At 38.8% G+C, this 21,304-nt stretch overlaps 1 protein-coding gene across 1 annotated transcript in view; it reads left to right on the top strand.

The window, feature by feature from the left end:
- The window catches only part of crcp (calcitonin gene-related peptide-receptor component protein), a 105,485-nt gene extending 88,949 nt beyond the window's left edge, over positions 1 to 16,536 (top strand). Inside the window, exons 5-6 of the mRNA XM_072589624.1 lie at positions 7,705 to 7,762; positions 15,899 to 16,536. Of these exons, the coding sequence (XP_072445725.1) occupies positions 7,705 to 7,762; positions 15,899 to 16,054 (214 nt within the window). The 3' untranslated portion in view covers positions 16,055 to 16,536. The remainder of the gene's footprint in view (positions 1 to 7,704; positions 7,763 to 15,898) is intronic.
- Positions 16,537 to 21,304: the final 4,768 nt, after the last annotated feature.

Genomic DNA, 21,304 nt, shown 5'->3' with positions numbered 1-21,304 from the left:
TCCCTGGTCTAACCTACTAGAATTCTAACAGGTTTGTCAGGCATGACCTCCCCTTACTAAATCCATGCTGACTTGTTCTAATCCAACCCTACACTTCCAAGAATTTAGAAATCTCATCCTTAACAATGGATTCTAGAATTTTACCTACAACCAAGGTTAGGCTACAACCAGTGCCTCCGCTATTTCTTCAGACACCTCCCTCAGAATGCTAGGGTGTAGCCCATCCGGGCCAGGAGACTTATCAATTTTTAGACCTTTTAGTTTTTCTAGCACTTTCTCTTTTGTAATGGTTACCATACTCAACTCTGCCCCTTGACTCTCCTTAATTATTGGGATATTACTCATGTCTTCCACAGTGAAGATTGACACAAAGTATTCATTAAGTTCTTCAGCTAATACCTTATCTCCTATCACTAGCCTTCTTGCATAAATTTGGAGCGGCCCAATTTCTACTTTTTCCCCTCATTTGTTTCTTATGTGTTGAAATAAACTTTTACTATCATTTCTAATATTATTGGCTTGCTTACGTTCATATGTAATCCTTTCCTTCCTTATTTCTCTCTTTGTTATCCTCTGTTTGTTTTTGTAGTCTTCCCAATCTTCTGATTTCCCAGTGCTCTCAGCCACTTCATAGTCTCTCTTTTTCCATGATACATTTCCTGACTTATTTTGTCAGCCATGGCTGTCTAATCCCACCTACCCAGATAATATTTCTTTTCTTTGGAATGAGCCTCTGTACTGTGTCCTCAACTACATCCAGAATCTCCTGCCATTGTTGCTCTTCTATCTTCCCCACGAGGCTCTGCTTCCAGTTGATTTTCATCAATTCCTCTCTCATGCCCCTTTAATTACATCTATTAAGCTGAAGTCCCCCATGATCAATGTGACTTTGCCTTTCTGACATGCCCCTATCTATTACCTGGTACATCTTGCGTCCCTTGTCCTGACCACTATTAGGAGGTCTGTACATAACTCCCATTATGGTTTTTTTGCCTTTGTGGTTCCTCAACTCCACCCACACAGACTCCACATCATCTGACCCTATGTCATTCAGTGCCATAGATTTAATTTCATTCTTAACTATCAAGGCTACCCCGCCCCCTCTGCCCACCTCCTTGTCTTTTTGATAAGTGGTAAATCCTTGGATGTTTAACTGCCAGTCCTGAATCCCCTGTAACCACGTCTCTTTGATGCCTCCCACATCATAATCATTCACGATGATCTGTGCTGTTAATTCATTTACTTTGTTACGAATACTATGAGCATTCAGATAAAGCACTTTAATGCTAATTATCTTATCCTCATGATTTCCATCACCTCTAGTAATATGTCCTAAGTTATCCTTCCTTTTTGCTTCATTCCTAGTCTGCCTCAAAGTTAAAACCTGCACACATGCTAACCTGCTGCTTATCTTTCGACTTGACTCCATACTCCCTGTGGCTTTCCCTCCCCACACCCCCCCCCCCCCCCCGACTCATAGGTTTTAAAGTCCTTGTGACCAACGTATTTGTCCTTTTCGCCAGAACACTGGTTCCAGATCGGTTCAGGTGGAGACCGTCCCATCGTTACAAATTGCCCTGGTTCAAAAACTGATGCCAATGCCCCATGAAATGGAATCCCTCTTTCCCACACCAACCTCTTAGCCATGTGTTTACTTCCCTAATTTTCTTATCCCTATGCCAATTAGCATGTGGCTTGGGCAGTAATCCAGAGATTACGACCCTCAAGGACCTGTCCTTCAATTTCCTTCCCAGTGCTCGATACTCCCCAAACAGGTCCACTTTCCTAGCCTTGCCTATGTTGTTTGTGCCATTGTGGAGAACATCAACTGGATCCTCTCACTCCCGCTCCAATATCCTTTCAAGCTGGTCGGAGATGTCCTGCACCCTGGCACCATGCGGGATTCTCTATCCAGCTCATACAGGACACTACTGTTCCCCTAATTATAGAATCCCCTACAACAACTACTTGTCTTTTTGCTCACCCCTCTTGAATAGCATTCTGCACCATGGTGCCATGGTCAGCTGGCTTATCCTGTCCACAGCCCTTTTCCTCATCCATATAGGAAGCAAAAATCTCATACCCGTTGGACAAGGCCAAAGGCCAAAGGCCAAGGCTCCTCCACTCCTAAACTCAGAATTCCCCCTAACTGCCTCACTTACAGTCACACTCTGTTGTTCATGATCACTAACTGAATTTGAATTACTTAATCTACCGGGTGACTGCCTCCTGAAACAAAGCGTCCAGGTAACTCTCCCCCTCCTGGATGTGCCGCAGTGTTTGAAACTCAGATTCCAGATCATCAATTCTGATCCGGAGTTCTTCCAGCAACCAACACCTACTGCAGATGTGGTAACTGCCATTCACAATGGGATCAGCCAGCTCTCACATCATACAGCTACAGCACATCACCTGCCCAGCCATCTCTACTTATTTAATTAATTTATACAAATTTATGAGTTAAATAATTTCTAGTACTTCACTGTCATCTTATTCAATTAACCAACTAATAGAGATCAATCACATGATACACAAGAAATATCAATTGAAACGCCTTACCTTAGCAATGCATGAGATTTTTTTGGTTAGAGGAAGAGGACGGGTGGGAGATACTACATGTGTAGTGTCTTGGGATTCAGCCGCTACCAAAATGTATACCTGAAACTCCCGAGGTAAGTTTTTAAAATTTAAAATGACCTTCCTGTCGGGCCACTGGTTCTCACTGTCACTCCTCCCACTCCAACTGCCGCTGAAAAAATGAACCAGTCTACACCACACTCCCAGGTAGTGCATTCTAGCTTGTAACCATCCATTATTGATTGCCATTTTTTTGCCAATGATCTTAAATTTGTGACCTCTTGTTTTTGATCTTTCTGCCAATGAAAACAATCTTTCCTCATACTCAGTCATGTTGAACCAGTGTTCTATTTAAGATTAAATTCATTGCTAGGAAGAAGTTGACCTGAGAATCCTCCAAATTGACTCTGAACCTGTAATGGAAAATTAACAAATTTAACACTTACTGTGAAATCTGAAAGAAAATGCCTTTCTAAATTTAATACTGTGCTGAGCTTTGTAAACAATACTTTGTTGAGCTCTGCAGCCAGGAGACAGCTTGGCTTTGTTTGAATTCAGTTTGACCTTGTGACAGTCGAATTCAGCGAAAGCTGAAGACCAGTTATGTCCATGACCAGGGGATGAGAGAATAACAATTTGAGTTTTCCCAGTCTTTGCCCTGGCGAGCGTGATAAGAATAGTGGAAGAAGAGTTTCTAAATTATGCTCAGTACCCCTTACATGAGGCATCTGGCTGAATGTATTGGGTCAATTCTGCAGAATTTAAATAAAGCTCCTTTCTTTGCTCTTGCAAAGTTGAGTCGAGTCGATTTAATTTCCACGACAGAACCCCACGAAAATTCATGGCATCAGGTCAAACATGGGCAAAGAAATCTCATGGCATTCAGCAGAAGACACAGGCCATTTGGCCAAAGGAGTTCATTCTATCATCCTCAATTCTACTTTCTTCCATTTCCCTATAAACTTTGATTGCTTTTACACTTGGAGATCTGTCTATCTCAGCCTTGAATATGTTTAATGACCCAGCAATGACCGCCTCTGTGGTACAGCAATTGACAGATTCACCAACTCTGAGAGAAAAAAAGGCCTTCTCAACTCTATCTGAAATGGGTGACCCTTAACCTGAGATTATGCCCTCTGATCCTAGACTGTCCAAAAAGGGAAAACAACCTTGCCAAATCTACCCTGTCAAGCTCCCTAAAATCTTTTATATTTCGATGAGGTCTCCTCTCATTCTTCTAAACTTCAATGAGCTACAAACCCACCCTACTCAACTTCTTATAAGGAGGGAATGCTACAAGGAGCACCATGCATACTTAAAAATGAGGAATCAACATGAAGCTACAATATATGGCTACTTCCAGGCAAAATATCAAGCCGTTTTACAGCCAACTGGATCAATTAGATCCAGTTATGAATGATAGCAGACAATTAAACAACTTATAGGAGGTGGAAACTCCACACACATTTCCATCTGAACATAATTTCAAAATACAAAGGTGATGCATTTGTTTCCATCTTCAGCCAGAAGTGCAAGGTTAATGATCCATCTTTACTTCCTTCTGAGGTCTCTAGCATTTCAGCTGCTGGTCTACAACTAACTCCAATTCATTCCATGTGATATGAAAAGGACATTGGATACAGTGAGGTAATGGGCCCTGATAATATTCTGGCAATGGTACTGAAGACTTCGTCTAGCTCTTCCATTTTGCTGCTACACAGGCAAAAAAAACCAACAATGGGAAATATGACCTTTGCATGCCCTGTACACAGAATAGGACAAATCCAACCCAGCCATTTATTGTCCTACCAGTCTAATCTATCTTCAGGAAGGTAGTAAAGGGGGTCATCAGTAGTGCCATCAAGTGGCACTTGAAAAGGAATAACCTGCTTACTGATGAACAGTTTGGCTTCCCCCAGGGATACTCAACAAGATGCACTTCAGCAGCTCACCAAGGCTCCTTCAACAGGACCTTCCAAACCTGTCAGCTAGTAAAACAAGGGTGCTGGTTGCATAAGAACACCACCACCTGCAAGTTCTGCTCCAACTCTCACATTAAAATAATCTGAAATGGAACTACATTAGTCTTTTTTCCACTCTCTCTGACTCAAAGCCCTAGAACTCCCTTATCCCTATCCCTTATCCGTCACCCCATTATCTTGCAGCAGTTCATTACATCAAGTCATCACCACGTTCTCCAGGGCAGTTATTCATGGGCAATAATTGTTGAACCAACTAGAAATGCCCACATCCCATGATTGGATTAAAAAAAACTTACATGTTTATGCCACATGACCTGCCACCTTTAATGATTTATACACATGTACACCCAGGTACTTCTCTTCCTGCACACCCTTTAGAATTGTACCCTTTGTTGTAAACAGAGAAGTGTCTCTTTTTTTCTATTAAAATAAACCAGTTGGCACTTCTCTACATTACATTTTATTTGCCACTTATTGACCTATTCGACCAGTTGTCTAAATCCATTTGATGTTTTATACAATCCTCCTTGGAGTTTGTAATTCTTTGAAGTTTAGTATCATCCACAAGTTTGGAATTTATGTTGAAACAAAACATGTTGAACAATAACATGAGCACAGCACCCTAAAGGTTTTTTAACATAATTTAGTGGATAGAGATGACTTTCTGATGAAATTACAAAAGCTAAACAATATGCAATTATGTGATACATAAAAAGTAAAGTCCAATTCGACAGAGTTAACATGATGTATGAAGAGGAAATCATGTTTGAGAAAGCACATTGAGCTTTTGAGGGTATTACTGGCAGAATCAATAAGGAAAAGCTCACAGGTTTGTATTTAGATAGTCAGATGTTCTGTACAGGAGATTAATAAACAAAATTAAAGCACATGGCATCGGGGTTATGTACAAAGCAGTAATCATTTTGATTAACAGATAGAAAGCAGGGAGCAGTAATCTCAGACTGACAGGCTATAGCCAATGAAATAATGCAAGGATCAGTACTGATCAGTACAGGGCCCTGCTTATTCACAATCGATATCAATGATTTGGCGGTGGGGCCAATTGAATATTTCCACATTTGCAGTTACTACAAGACTTTGTGGGAACGTAAGTTGTGAGAAGGTTGTAAAGGTTGTAAAAGAATTTCAGCTGAGTGAGTGAGCAAGAGCGAGACAGTGAAATATAATTTGGGTATGTGAGGTTGTCCAATTTGATAAGAGTATTTCTTTAAATGCCTATATTCACCAAATTTAGAAAGAATGAAATCCAATCTCAGAGAACCTTAGTGAATTCTTAAAGGGATAGACAAAGTAGATGCAGAAAGGATGTTACCCTAGCTGTGGGGTCTAGAGCCAAGGACACAATCACAGAATAAAAGGCAAGCCATTTAGAATTGAGAGGAGGAGGGCTTTCTTCACTCAGAGGGTGGATTATCTTTGCAATTCTTTACTCTAGAGTAATGTGGAGGTTCAGGCATTAAGTTCAAGACTGAGATTGATAGATTTATGGTCACTAAAAACAAGGTATATGGAGATATTGCAGAAATAGGAGTTGACTTCGATGATCAGCCATGATTTAGAATACCCAGGTAAGTTTGAGGGGCTAGATGGACTACCCCTATCCTTGCATTTCATTTCTATAGAAATTATAATGAACTGGATTTTCTTCTTTGAAATGGGCAAACAGAGTCAGGAAATTTCAAGAGAGTGCCTGCACGGATAGAAGTTTGGAGCAGAATGTAAACAAGAGTTGGGCCTAGTGCCTTCGGAAAGAATTAGGAGGCTGCCACAGGAGCTGCAGAGTACCTAAACTAACTGTTCAAATGGCTAACCTTAGTGCTCTGGATTTTCATATTAGTTTCATATTAGTTTTAATAAAACAGTAATATCCTCTAACCTTCACTCCTCTGCCTCACAGCGCCAGAGACCCGGGTTCAATTCCCGCCTCAGGCGACTCACTGTGTGGAGTTTGCATGTTCTCCCCGTGTCTGCGTGGGTTTCCTCCGGGTGCTCCGGTTTCCTCCCACAGTCCAAAGATGTGCAGGTCAGGTGAATTGGCCATGCTAAATTGCCCGTAGTGTTAGGAAGGGGTAAATGTAGGGGTATGGGTGGGTTGCGCTTCGGCGGGGCGGTGTGGACTTGTTGGGCCGAAGGGCCTGTTTCCACGCTGTAAGTAATCTATATTCTGGGCAGCACGGTGGCACAGTGGTTAGCACTGCTGCCTCACAGCGCCAGAGACCCGGGTTCAATTCCCGCCTCAGGCGACTGACTGTGTGGAGTTTGCACGTTCTCCCCGTGTCTGCGTGGGTTTCCTCCGGGTGCTCTGGTTTCCTCCCACACTCCAAAGATGTGCAGGTCAGGTGAATTGGCTATGCTAAATTGCCCGTAGTGTTAGGTAAGGGGTAGATATAGATGTAGGGGTATGGGTGGGTTACGCTTCGGCGGGGCGGTGTGGACTTGCTGGGCCGAAGGGCCTGTTTCCACACTGTAAGTAATCTAATCTAATCTCAGACCCCCTCAGACTTCTTTGAATCCTCATGCCTCATTCATGCCACATTGTGCTGACTACCATCTTGGTTTCATAGCTTCCATGCCAAGCTATGACCGTTTTATGCCATTCAGCTAGTATACACGCTGTATAGAACAATAATCCTGATAGTGACTGGAGGATATAGGTTGTTTTAAGTCATTAATTCATAAAAATTATTTTTAACTATAGGTAATAAAATGTCAATCATCCAGACCAGTTAAGATATCAATAACAAAAACTATAAGCACTTGAAATCTCTATCTTGTATGAATAAACATTGTACAAATGTTAGGACAAATCAGCCAATGAAGATTTTTCCCCTGTAGCCTAACTGTTTCAACAATCTAATGGATGAGTCACTCGCAGCCAAACCTCATTATGTAAAGACTTCTAATTTATATTAAAGTGCAGAGACACCAGTTTATATGTAAATATGGTCCTGTTTAATAACGCACGATTTGAAAACAAGACCATAGAGAGATGTGTTTTCAAAAATCCTACTGATTCAATTATTTGACATTGTGATCAAATGTCACATTGTTGAACAGCTTTCACTATTGAATATCTTTAGCATTATTCTTTCATCGTATTCATTTCCTGTTGTCTATCTTTCAGGGCAGAAAAGCTCCAGCTGCTGAATCACAGACCACTAACTGCAGTGGAGATACAGTTGGTAAACTTAATTTATTTAATTCCATCAAAAGAAAGAAAAAATGCAAAATTGTGAACAATTTCAGAAAAATACCTCTTTGGCTATGAAAAAAGAAAGTGATGGTCCTCAGAAGTCCATAATGAAAACAGATCAACTAGGATAATAATGGTATTCATCTAAGTCATGTTCCTGCTTCAAAACAAGCCATGGACAGCTTCTGGAAGGATTTTTTTTTAACAAATCAGGGTCAACATTTAGTTGCATCAGAAAATAAACAATTCAAGTGAAAGAATAAGACACTGCTTTAAGGAAAAGGGCAGTGATAAATCTACAATCAATTTAATTGCTATGCTTATCAGTTCCTTTCCAGTTTTGGAAAAAAACACAACCTTGAGCTATTATTACTGATGGTTGTAATATGGGTTCAGTGAAGTTCTTTTACAACCTGACGTTCTTACCCACTTGATGCAACTGCAACATGCCAACTTCTGTGAACAAGCAACCAAATTTATTAAACACAGTACAGTACAGGCTTCCTGGAGGAATCTTTAACACACCCCTCCCAGAGCTTACGGGTTTGTGGCAAAAATCTCTCTCTCTGAACAAAGGAAACAGTTAAAGTTTATTAAAGCTTGTACAAGCAATGTGACCCCCCCCCCCCCCGACCCCACCTCACAAGCATGCGAGTTTGAGCCACGGTGAGGCACTGAACAAAAGGAAACACATCCTCTTTATGCAGGTCAATGGCCATGCTTACAGATGCTCTGGCCACTCCCCCACAATCACATGCCACTCAAGACAACCCCCTGTTGCAGTTAGTCGCATGCAACCCCAGGTACAATGCCAGGATGAGACCATCCTTGTAGATAATGCAAATGCTAGTGTCCTAACCCTAGGGAACTATTATGCAGATGATTTCCTGACTCAGTAATTCCAAGACAATACAGGTGCGACGTACCTCTGGCCATAAAGCATTTCTGAATGAAAGAGATTGAATTGATTATTTAAGTTGACAATAGCAGGGGTGTAATGTCTAAATGAAGTTATAACTTACAATGGACAGTCATCTGCATTCTTTCATGGCTTTTGTCCCCACCCAAAGACAGTGCAGTTTAACCCTCTAACTTTACACTAACATCCAGAGAGATATTCTCATTTAATCTTTCAACATTACAGTTCAAACCATTTCGAGAATCCTGTTGCACTGTTTTCAGAAAATTAAAGTAGAAGCTATACAATTTTCTGACAATATATTTGTTTTTCAATATCAAAGTCAGTAAGCATGAGTCAGTTCAATGACCTTTTGGGGCCTGTTTTCCAATCCAAAACTTTAAAAAGATATATAGATTCAAACGTGTTTTTCTGTTCAGTGTATTGAAAAGGATAACAAATATTACAACAGGATCTGGACCGGATAGATCTATGGTCTGAGAAGTGGCAGATGGAGTTTAATTCAGATAAATGCGAGGTGCTGCATTTTGGGAAAGCGAATCTTAGCAGGACGTATACACTTAATGGTGAGGTCCTAGGGAGTATTGCTGAACAAAGAGACCTTGGAGTACAGGTTCATAGCTCCTAGAAAGTAGAGTCGCAGGTAGATAGGATAGTGAAGAAGGTGTTTGGTATGCTTTCTTTTATTGGTCAGAGTATTGAGTACAGGAGTTGGCTGTACAGGACATTGGTTAGGCCACTGTTGGAATATTGCATGCAATTCTGGTCTCCTTCCTATCGGAAAGACGTTGTGAAACTTGAAAGGGTTCAGAAAAGATTTACAAGGATGTTGGCAGGGTTGGCGGATTTGAGCTATAGGGAGAGGCTGAACAGGTTGGGGCTGTTTTCCCTGGAGTGTCGGAAGCTGAGGGGTGACCTTATAGAGATTTACAAAATTATGAGGGGCATGGATAGGGTAAATAGACAAAGTCTTTTCCCTGGGGTTGGGGAGTCCAGAACTAGAGGGCATAGGTTTAGGCTGAGAGGGGAAAGATATAAAAGAGACTTAAGGGGTAACTTTTTCATGCAGAGGGTGGTGCATGTATGGAATAAGCTGCCAGAGGAAGTGGTGGAGGCTGGTACAATTGCAACATTTAAGAGGCATTTGGATGTGTATATGAATAGGAAGGGTTTGGAGGGATATGGGCCGGGTGCTGGCAAGTGGGACTAGATTGGGTTGGGATATCTGGTCAGCATGGACGGGTTGGATAGAAGGGTCTGCTTCCATGCTGTACATCTCTATGACACTAAATAGAGTACTGGACAGTTGATGAAAAGTTTTGGCATTGTCAGCTAAGTGTTTAATCATTAGCTTCTATAGGTCCTATATTAAAGTAATATAAACTGTAAATATAGACTGGTCAGTCTGAGTGATTATAAAGATGAGACAGTTGGTTAATCATCTGAAGAAGTGAGTCTTAGAATTCCTTCACTCATTTGTGAAATTGGGGCTCTTAGTTCTAAACTTAATTCAAGAGGATTTGACAACAAATCAAAGATATGCAGAAATAATGACAACGACCAATTTTTATCTAAATCAGAGAAAAAAATTAATCTCTTCCAAACATTCTTAAGACTAAAGCAAGAACTTGTTTTGGCTTTTGTCTGGTTCATTGAATACAGCTTAGATTGCATTGCCTGCACTTTGATTGACTTACTCTGAGACTACAGTACCTTGTATTTCTTCCGTTCACACTATCTTTATTCAGCCTTTCTGAGAGCCTTGCATGTTTTCATTTTTTAGCTCCAGTGAGAGTGTGTATTTGAAACTTTACTGTGTCAGCAGCTTTAGCTTTCAAGCGCTTGCTTTCCATGCTTTACATTTAGATATCATGTCTATTTTATTCTATTCATCATCAGTGTTTTCTTCTCTGGTTTGTGTCCACTTGCCAAGATCTACTTTTACAGCCATATCACCTTTCTCAGCACCTGCTTTGAGTTCTAATACATTCCACACTGATCTCAGCTATTTCTTTCAGAAATACTGATCCATTTTGTGATGATCCATCCTCTTTTTTTTGTGTAATCATTTGCACTCAGCATGTGCTCTTAATTTCTTGTTTTAGCAGCATCAGTTTAATTTGGCCTTTAGCAGTCTTCGTTCCTCATTCCAAATCATTCCCCAGTCCATTCAAAGAGACTGAAAACTTCTAGAAAAAAATTCAGACTTCCAGTGAAGGACTAAAGGATCAAATGACAACATTTCAAGTTTTAAGACATGCAAACTAAAAGCAACATAAATTACCTACTGAAATAATGTTTAGTTAATTTGAATAGGTAACCACAGAAAAGATTTCTTGTTTCACATTTTAGATCAGAAATCTCCCCCCTCAGTTATGCTTTACTTTGTTACCTAAGCGGGCATTTTGTTGTGAAGGAGCCAGTCCAGAGTAATTTTTAGCTTCCTTTTTTCCAGCTAGCTAACTTCATTATTTGAACTGATTTGCACAGTGTGTGTTACACTGGAGATCCCTCCTTCTAGACATAGTTATATGGATCTTCCAACTGGATTTAAAACTCTCACAATTATGGTCTCTTAAATCCAAGTACGAACTCCCAGCCCACATTTGTTGTGGTGAAGAACAGGGACTTGCTGCATCAATCTCTGTGCTTGATTTAAGCCCTACGGACTGACACCGTCATGACAATTTGGTCTGAGTAAAACAGCATCAAATCAGATTGTAAAGAAAGGATATGTATAAATTAAATGAAGAAGGTGGTTAGCAATTGAGATTTTATGAAACAGTAATTCTTGAACAATCGGTCTAAAAAAGCCGTAAACATTAAAATAAATTAGTAAAGAGAAAGCTGGTGTGCCAATCAAATCATTCAACAATTATTTTGGAAAATAATTTGTCAGTCAGTCTTTGGAATTTGTTTTGTAAAGTTTTAAACCAAATAAATGTTTTTAAAAATCTTCATCATAACTCATTCAAAATTGACTAAGTGCCTCTTAATAGTCTCATTGATGTTTGTACTTGAAGATCTGACATTCTCATAAACATCTCGGCTTCAGTGTGATACTTTTGCATTCCTTATGAATCAGTTGTGTCAAACTTGAGTATGTACAATCTGCAGTTTCCACAGCGGCATTTAGTTGCCTCCAGTATTTCTCATAAGAAATGGGTAAATTAAAAAAAGGGTACAATATGCTGAAACAACTGCACTAGCTTTTGTTTACTTTCATATTGTAAAGATTCCATCTCTTTCTACATTTCTCATTAAATAGTATCTCTGTGGAAAATAATTTTAATTTGACTTATTTTAAAGTGATGTCAATGCAGTTAACATCGAAGAATTTGTTGGTTTTTTATTAAAATCATACAGACCTACTTCACATAAAAAAGCCCGTCAGCCTGTCACGTCCACTACGGTCAAAAATAACCACTTAACTATTCTAATCCCATTTTCCAGCACTTGGCCAATAGCCTGGGCTGTCTTAGCATTGCAAGTATACATACCTCTTAAACATTATGAGGGTTTCTGCCCCTACCCTTGCAGGCAATGAGTTCCACATTTCCACCACTTTCTCGATGAAATCAATTTTCCACATATTCCCACTAAACCTCCTGCCTCTTAATTTGAATCTATGCCCACTGATGATGCCCCCTCCACCAAGTGGAAAGGTTTCTTCCTGTCTATAACCCTCATAATTTTACACATCTCAATCATGTAGCCCCTCAGTCACCTCTGCTCCAAAGAAAACAAGATTAGAGTAGTGCTGGAAAAGCACAGCAGGTCAGGCAGCATCCAAGCACCAGGAAAATCTTGACTTTCGCCCCGCTCAAAGAAAACAACCCCAGTACATCCAATCTCTCTTTGTAAATAAAAACTTTCCAGCTCAGACAACATCCTGGTAAATCTCCTCTGCATCCTCTCCAGTGCAATCACATCCCTCCTATAATGTGATTCCAGAACTGCACATAGTACTCTCGCTGTATCCTAACCAAATTTGTCTATAATGCCAGATTAACACCCCCCCCCCAACCAATTCTTTAAAATCTCTGTCTCGGAGAATAAAAGCAAATATCCATATGTCTTCTTCACCACTTTATCTACTTTTCTTGCTATCGTAAGGAACCAGATGACGTGTATTGTTATGTAGTTGAAGGCATATACTGTCACTTTAAGAGAGAGTGAATGCTGTTCTATACTGAGACCTTATAAGAGAAGTCAGAGTATACTAGAAATTAGAAAATATGTAACATCTGGCTGTGAAATAGATACCTGAGTTGGTTGCTGTTTTGACACTTTAAATTTAACCAATCAGATTAAACTATGCCCCAGTATACTAAAACCCAATTGAGTTTCAATTTGTTATTTTGCCAATGAGATGATCAGATGTTGGGGATATATAAAAGGCAGGCATTTTGAAAATCAGACAGAGCAACTGCCACAGAGAGAGAGAGAGAGAGACACCCAAGACATTGAAACACTCTCTATCAGAGGTATCTTTTCATATGAAACATCTTCACAGTGAAAAGAAAAAAGACGGCCCAGGGAGATCTTTAGCAGAAGAAGAAAGACACCGAAGACGACAACCGCTGTATGGTTTTGAAACTAAGTTGATGTAATTTTAATAAGTGTTTTATTGGAACAGTGTATTGGAGGCAGATAGCAAGCAGTAGAGAAAGGGAGGAGGCTTAAGAGTCGTGAATAGTTGTTATTTAATGTTCACTTTTAGTGTTAAAGAATAAATTGATGTTATTTTCTTTAAATAGTGGAATTTTGGGAGTTAAAATATGTCAATTACATTTTAACAGATTATGAGGTGAGGTGAGCTTATCTGGGTGTTTAGTTTAATTAACAGAGGGGTTCACCACTGTGTCGTAACAATACCAAGATCCTTCTGATTCTCGGTTCTTCCCAACATTCCCTTGCCTTGTTGGTCCTGCCCAAGTGTATCACCTCACTTAGCTGGATCGAATTCCGCTTGCTGCTGATCTGCCCATCCACATCCTTGATAATCTAAAGTTATCCTCCTCAGGGCGGCACAGTGGCTCAGTGGTTAGCACTGCTGCCTCACGGCGCCAAGGACCTCCATTCAATTACAGCCTCAGGTGAAGTGTGGAGTTTGCACATTCTCCCCGTGTCTGCATGGGTTTCCTCCAGGTACTCCGGTTTCCTCTCTCAGTCCAAAGATATGCAGGTCAGGTGAATTGGTCGTGCTAAATTGCGGATAGTGATACGTGCGTTAGTCAGGGGTAAATACAGGGTAGGAGAATGGGTCTGGATGGGTTACTGTTCAGAGAGTCGGTGTGGACTTGTTGGGTCGAAGGGCCTGTTTCCATACTGTGGGGAATCTAATCTAATCTAATCATCGTTTACCACTCCACCAATTTTTATATCATCCTCAAACTTAATGATCAAGCCTCCAACATTAAAGTCTAAATTGTTTATATATACCTCAAGCAGTAAAGGCCCCACCTGATCTTTAAGGAGTCTGGTGGAACTCAATTTCTAGTCACACAAACACCCCCAATCATCAACCTCTGCTTCCTGCTACTCGGCCAATTCTGGATCCAGTTAACCAAATTTCCTTGGATCCCATGGGTTCTTACCTTGGCTCTCAGTTCGCCATGCAGGACTTTATCGAAGCCTTGCTGAAGTCCAAGCAGATTACATTGAGTGTATTGCCCTCATCTATCTTCTTGGTTAGCGGTTCAAAAAATTAAATCAAGTTGGTCAGAGATGACCTTCCTTAACAAAACCATGCTGACTGTTCTTGATTAATCTCTCCATCTTCAAGTGCAGACTAATTCTGACCCTCAGAATTGCTTTCAATAGTTTCCCCGCCACTGATGTTAGACTAACTTCCCTGTAATTTATCCCGGTTTATCCCTTGAATAATGGCTGCCTTCCAGTTATGTGGTACCTCTCCTGTAATCAGGGAGGAATTGAAAATTATTGCCAATGCCAATTTCCCTGCTGTTTCTTCTCTTGCCTCACTCAACAGCCTGGAGATTTATCTACTTTTAAGTCTTACCAGATCACTTAGAACCTCCTCTCTGTCTATACTAATTTCTTTAAGTATATCATAGTCCTTTTGCCAGATTTCCATATTCACATTGTCCTTCTCATGTGTGAACACTGAAACCAAGTCTTCATTTCGAACTGTACCTACATCCTCTGGCTCCACACACAAATTATCACTGTGGTCGTTACTGGGCCCTAATCTTTCCATGGTAATCCTTTTATCCTTAATGTCCTTGTAAAATGGATTAGAATTTTCCTTTATTTTACTTGCCATCATTCTTTCATGACCCCTTTTTGTTCTCCTGATTTTCTTAAGTTTACTCCTTGTACGTTCTGTACTCCTCTGTTGTTATAAGCGTTCAGAATCTTTAAACAAAAATTTAATTTAGATAAATTTTAAATAAAAGCTGGATTTTCCTGGCAGCTGATGTCGGGACATTTTACTGCTGCTCTTTAAATGTGGAAATACTGTATAAAGACAAAGTTTGTTTTTCTGGTTTGAGCCTTAGACTCTCTCCTCCTGCCCCAAACCCCTATGGACTGTCTGGTCTAGAGAAGGTCCCAGCGCGAATCCTACTGCTCTTCTGCTTGGCTGCCAAATAGGCAAATAAAATGAAAAGTGAGCAAGTGTTTATCCTGTTTCCACCTCCATTACATTAATTCCATAAACAAACACAGTGACAGGGAAGTCGCAGAAATTTAAAAAAATAAAGATGTGGGATACTGACATCAAAATTTTTCCCTATCCATGTTTTTTAATGACTGCATTACCTTATACTTTCTTGAATGAGGTAATGTTTCAATGAAAATTGCAGAAAGAGGAAATTCAGAAAATCACGTTAATCATTCCCACTCCTGGATTTTACAAGAGGATTTTGGAATCAAACACTTTTCTACGTGACCATATCCAGGAGTCTGTGATAGCTCAAAATCATTATAAAATATTATAACTGGCTTTGCTAACATTTCAGAAATACTTCAGTTACTGAAAATAAACTGATTCTACATAGTTTGATTTTTTTCGATATTGAACTTTCAAATTAATGTATTTTGGGACTTCCTGTTGCCAGATAATGCTTGTAGAAACTCTTGACAATAAATTGATGTTTTGTTCACTTATTTTATGTGCAATGGATTAAAATTTAACAATTTTCATGAACAAATATAAAATTATCTGTTTTAATATTTCAGATGGTAGAAGAGAGTGAAGAAAGATTAACAGAAGAACAGATAGAAGAACTTCTACAGACAATCAACAGTATTTTGCCAGGGGACCCTGATGAGCAAGCTGTAACTCAGCAGGAGGATGAGGTGGATATGGTTGCTGGAGAAAAAGGAAATCAATAGATAGAAAGTTAACAAAATCCAGCCAATACACTCCATTTCTGTTCAGGAAATGTTTTGATGATTGATCTATCTTGGCTTTGGTATTTAAACTCTATTGACTGTACTTGGATTCAACACAGTAATGGTAATTTCAGATACTGTACACATGTTTTCAGTTATATTCCATACTGTACAGTGTGAGACATAAGCTATGACTGATGAGTGTTTATCTTAACCCAGAACTAATATTTTTACTTTTCAAATAGTGCAAAAACCACAATACTTAAACCTCCCTAACTATGAATTTGGTTTAAAACTGACTGAATTTGGTCCTTGCACACTTATAGTTAGTTTATGAAAAAATATTTTCTAGACTAGCTTACATAGGGACATATGTGCAGAATTGAGGTAGATATGATTGTGCATTTTATAAACATATTGATTCTATATTGGAAACTGTAACATTAAATAAACTGAAACAACACATCTGGTATGATAACACATCTGAGTGCAGTTTTGGTCTCTTTATTTGAGGAAGCATGTTCTGGCTTTGGAGGGAATATAACAATTGTTTACCAGACTCATTCCTTGGATGGCAACACTGCTCATGAAGAGAGATAGGATTGGTTAGGACGAAACCCTCGAGTTTAGAAGAATGAAGGGGGGAGTGGAATATCTCATATAAATCTAAAGAATTCTAATAGGATTAGACAGTACAAATGTAGAAAGGATGCCCAGGAGTCCAGAACCAGTGGTCACAATTTAATGATACAGTGAGGCTATTTAGGACTGAGAAGAAACATTTCCACCCCAGAGATTGGTGAGCCTAGGGAATTTTCTGCCACATAAATCAGTTGAGGCTAAAACATAGAATGTTTTCAAGAAAGAGATATTGTTCTTGGGATAAAGGGATCGAAGGCTCTGAGGAGAAAGCAGGAACAGGGTCAGAGGGCTGAATGGTCTATTCATGCTTCTATTTTCTATGTAACAGCAACCTTGGAATGTAAATTTTCTGCAAGTTATGAAACAAAGTTTTTTCATTCTTGGGTGAATGACTTCAGCATATAAATAATCTTAGATTTGTTGGCACTTAATTATAGTCCATCAAAATCTGTGATCCTTAAAGAAGATAAGAGCTCAATAACATCTGGTACTTCCTGCACAAATACACTTGAAAATGTATTTGTAAGATTATTGCTTTTTTCAACATTCAACCATGTTGACTGGACGTAACAGCTGCAAATTTTGTTCAGGGCCTTACAGGATGTAAATAATCCCTTGCAAGCCTTCAATTTTGCTTCCTTTGACATGAGAAAGGAGTAGAAAAGTTCCTGAACTAACCATTCATATTTGTATTAAGCTCTATTCATGGAAAAGCAACCACTGAATATCTTCCATGATGGAGAGAGAGATGCAGAAGACTGACCTCTAAACCGTTGTGATTTTTAATGTCCATAGAACACCATTGATGTATACTAGCCTGCAAAATAAACTGGAGCAGACCAGAAATAATATATAGATACAAAACTAATTGCAATTCAGCTTTTTTTGATTCTGCATTAATCTGGATGACAGATGCATCAGTCTACCATGTAATCAAAATTGTTCACTCTATGTCATTCCATAGGCAATATCATATTTGTGTATTAGTAGAATTAAGGGGATAATGTGGAATTATGTTAGTAACATTCACTTTCTCTTTGTGGCAAAATAGTGTGAAAATGAAGATTACACCGTGCTTAACTATACTTGGAACACTTCCATCATGAATATTGTACAAAATATTTAGATATTCAAGTAACTTTCTCATTGAGAATGCAGAAATAAAGTTTATGTGAAAGGATCATGCAGTCAAAGATAATCAAGTATCATAGATTCTTAATTGAAACTGCTTTTAAAGGTTTATATTCCTATCAATAGAACTTCGTAAATATATTAGCCCAGGTTTTACTGTGCTCATGATGGTCTGCTAATATGTGCTGTTATTACACTTTATAACCCAAACTTTGGGGGTATATATATGTGCACAATAGAGTTCAGAAATCCTGATGTAGTATGAATGTGGGCAAATTCACCACTTATGAAGGTTTTTTGTCAATGTTGTAGGTTGTGGTTTCCAGTGGGAAAAAACCTTGAATCAGTTTACAGGGTTTTTTTTAATTTGGCCCAGTGAGAAAATAGTACTTGGTTTTTCAACTTTCAAAATGTCTGTGCAGGAATTTTGAATATTTTATTTCACCAATTTACTTCATAAGACTTTTAAAAAATAATTCTGCTAATCTATTTAAAAATTACAATATACCTTCTTGACATTTTTCCATTCAAATTTATATGAAACCATGTTTACATACAATTGCCAAGTAATGCTGTCGATTAGATTCTCTAAAATGGCTTCAATTATTGTACTGTGATCTCTACATGTTAAAGAACATTGCAGATCCAAGTTAAGGACTATACCATGTGGAAATCTTCTTGGCTTCCAAAGGACATTCCTGTCCCCACCATTGGATTACATAAGTGGACACTTTAGGTTATGTATAGTAATGAGGGTCATCTGCTGACCTCAATTGCTGAGCCAAGGCCTGGATTTTGCAGGAATATTGTAAGCCAACTCTGTGTTTGTCATTATTACTCATCAGAAGTAGTAACTTAAGACATTCATAATGCACAGAAAAAAGTGAAAATCCAGAAGTTGTTTTCAGTGATACTGTGCTTCTCCAGAGGATACATCGTTAAGGTCCTTCTAGATTGCAATCTCTCGACAATTAATTCATCCACAGACACTTACACTTTTACACTTGATCTTGCTATAACACCCCCTGAAAAGGTTGCACCTTATAGAATAATTGCAACTAGGTGTATTAAAGTAATAAATTCATAACTACTATAAAACACGCTCATTGATTCTAAAAAGCTAATTGTACATGTGAAATGTCAGATTTCTCTATTATAAAATTCCACAGTTTTAATTAACTTTAATTTAGATCTATCATTATTTAGTTCACTATTGAACATTGAAATAAAAAGACAATTATTGTTATAAACTTCCACACTTGCTATCTGTGAGAACGTTTCAGCGTGATGACTGCTTGCAAAAATTACTGCTGCCGGACACATGGAGATTTCCTTGATTTGGTGCCAGGTTTAAATTGTCATTGCGATAGGGTAAGTCCATATGCTGAAATCACTAAATCTTTATTCGAAGTTTCTTTAGGGCCAACAGCAAGTTCTGTTGTTTATCCACTGTCGGTGAAATCCAACCCAAGGTTTTGGTACCTTTTTCCAAATAGAAATTAAGAAATTCTTATTTATACTTCTAATTGTGTCATGTGGCAGAGAAATGCAATCATTATTGCTATGTCGACTACAGCACAGTATTCCCTCTTCCTTTGTAAAACACAGCACCTGGACTTAAATAAGGAAGAGGGGTTGGTGGAACTGTGGTGCTTACGTGTGACATTGCTGAAGGAGGCTGAGTGCCTCCCATTCTTCAAAGCAGTGCCTAGATATTTCCGTCTAGCTCTGTGGACATGATTAAGCTACAGGAAATTCACTGTTTTTGTTTATCTGCCAAATAAACCGTGACTGTCAAGATATATTCTTTCCAAGTCAAGAGACTCCCTGATTAAAAATGGTCAGAACCAATAATATCCAAGGACACCAAGAACAGTTTGATCATTGTAACCACAGAACATATGGGGTGCATATGGCAACAACATGCTGTAACACGTCACTCACCTTGCAGCAGAACTCAGTTGTTATGACACAGAGACAGACAGCCAAATCAAATCAGCCTCCCTATCCCTGAATTCACAACACAGTAAAATTAAACCATTCAATGACCCTCAAACTGTCCCAATGATTCCTAACCAGACTTTTTGAATGATTGATACCAGGTACCAAATTTATAGTTTGAACAAAAAATAACTATTTATTATTAATACTGTAGCTTTAACAGAGCAAAGTTAAACAAGGTATTCTAATAATGTCTAGGGTTTAAACACAATCTTCTTTGATTCTAGCCCCCATTCTGACAGACACAGATAAGGGATAAACTGAAAGAAAAATAAAAGCAGTTTCCAAGATGCAAAGGATCACTGACACCTTGGATTATATATGGTTTGATTTCTGACAATCCAAATAGCTTCTTGCAGGCTCTAAGGAATATTTATTTAATTCTGTGACTGAGATTCTATTCACTACACTTTCAGTAAGTTATTAATGGGAGGAACCAGGGAGAAAACCTCTGTACTGCAGCTTTCACAGCCAAAACTGTTCTAACCAAAAAATCACAGCTCAAATCCAATTCAAAATTTGATTTCTCTTTGTTATTTTTTTCACCATTCCCTTTGTTAGACTGATTGGCATTGGCAGCCTTCTGATGGCCCCTTATTAATATCCAAGCATCTGTCAACACTTGAGGCTCCAGAACTGAAATGTCTACAGCATTCTTTGAACAATGAGAATGAGAGGACATGATTTCAGGATAAAGGATAGCAGTTTTAAAATAGAGGTGAAGAGAAATTATTTCTCTTGAACGGTCACGAATCTATGGAATTTGCTGCCCTAAAAGTGCATTGGACACCAGGATATTGAGTAAATTTTAGGAAATAGACAGATTTTTAATTAGTAATGGGTTTAACAGCTGTGAAGAGCGGGTAGGAAAGTGGAGTTGGAGCTGCAATGAAATCAGCCGTGTTCCTATCAATGGTGGAGCAGGGTTGAGGGGCTGAATTGCCTACTCCTCTTAGTTCTTAAGTTCGAACAACAATCAATCACCTAAGCCAGGTCTCATCAACAAATATAAGTTTGTTCTTCCTTTTTTCAAGCAACTGCTGAAGATCAACCCACAGCTCTAAATCAAAAATGATTAAAATAAAGTACAAAAATTCCCACAGTACATGAACCCAAGATTTGGTTATCACTACTAACGTGTGCAAATACCTCTGGAAAAATAACACTCTGTATAAATACTTTAGGTGCAATAAAAAATTTTGGATAGATAAGAGGTACATTCAAAATGTTAACCTTGTCAAAAAATCAATTTTGTTCGAATCCTGAGTTAGCAATTGTACTGTATCACTCTTGTGCATTGAAATATGTAAATATCACCTATTTTTAAACAGGTATATAAGTTCATTACATAGAAGACAAAGGAAGTTAATAAGTAAAGAATGATTTCAATCGATATCACCATTACTCTAATGTACAAACACACATCACTTGGATATACAATCCCACACAAACTCACATCACACAAATATACACACA

The sequence above is a fragment of the Chiloscyllium punctatum genome, chromosome 19, assembly GCF_047496795.1.
Source record: "Chiloscyllium punctatum isolate Juve2018m chromosome 19, sChiPun1.3, whole genome shotgun sequence".
Lineage (NCBI taxonomy): Eukaryota > Metazoa > Chordata > Chondrichthyes > Orectolobiformes > Hemiscylliidae > Chiloscyllium > Chiloscyllium punctatum.
The sequence above is the reverse complement of the archived record's forward strand: the minus strand, read 5'-3'. Positions and strand labels throughout refer to the sequence as shown.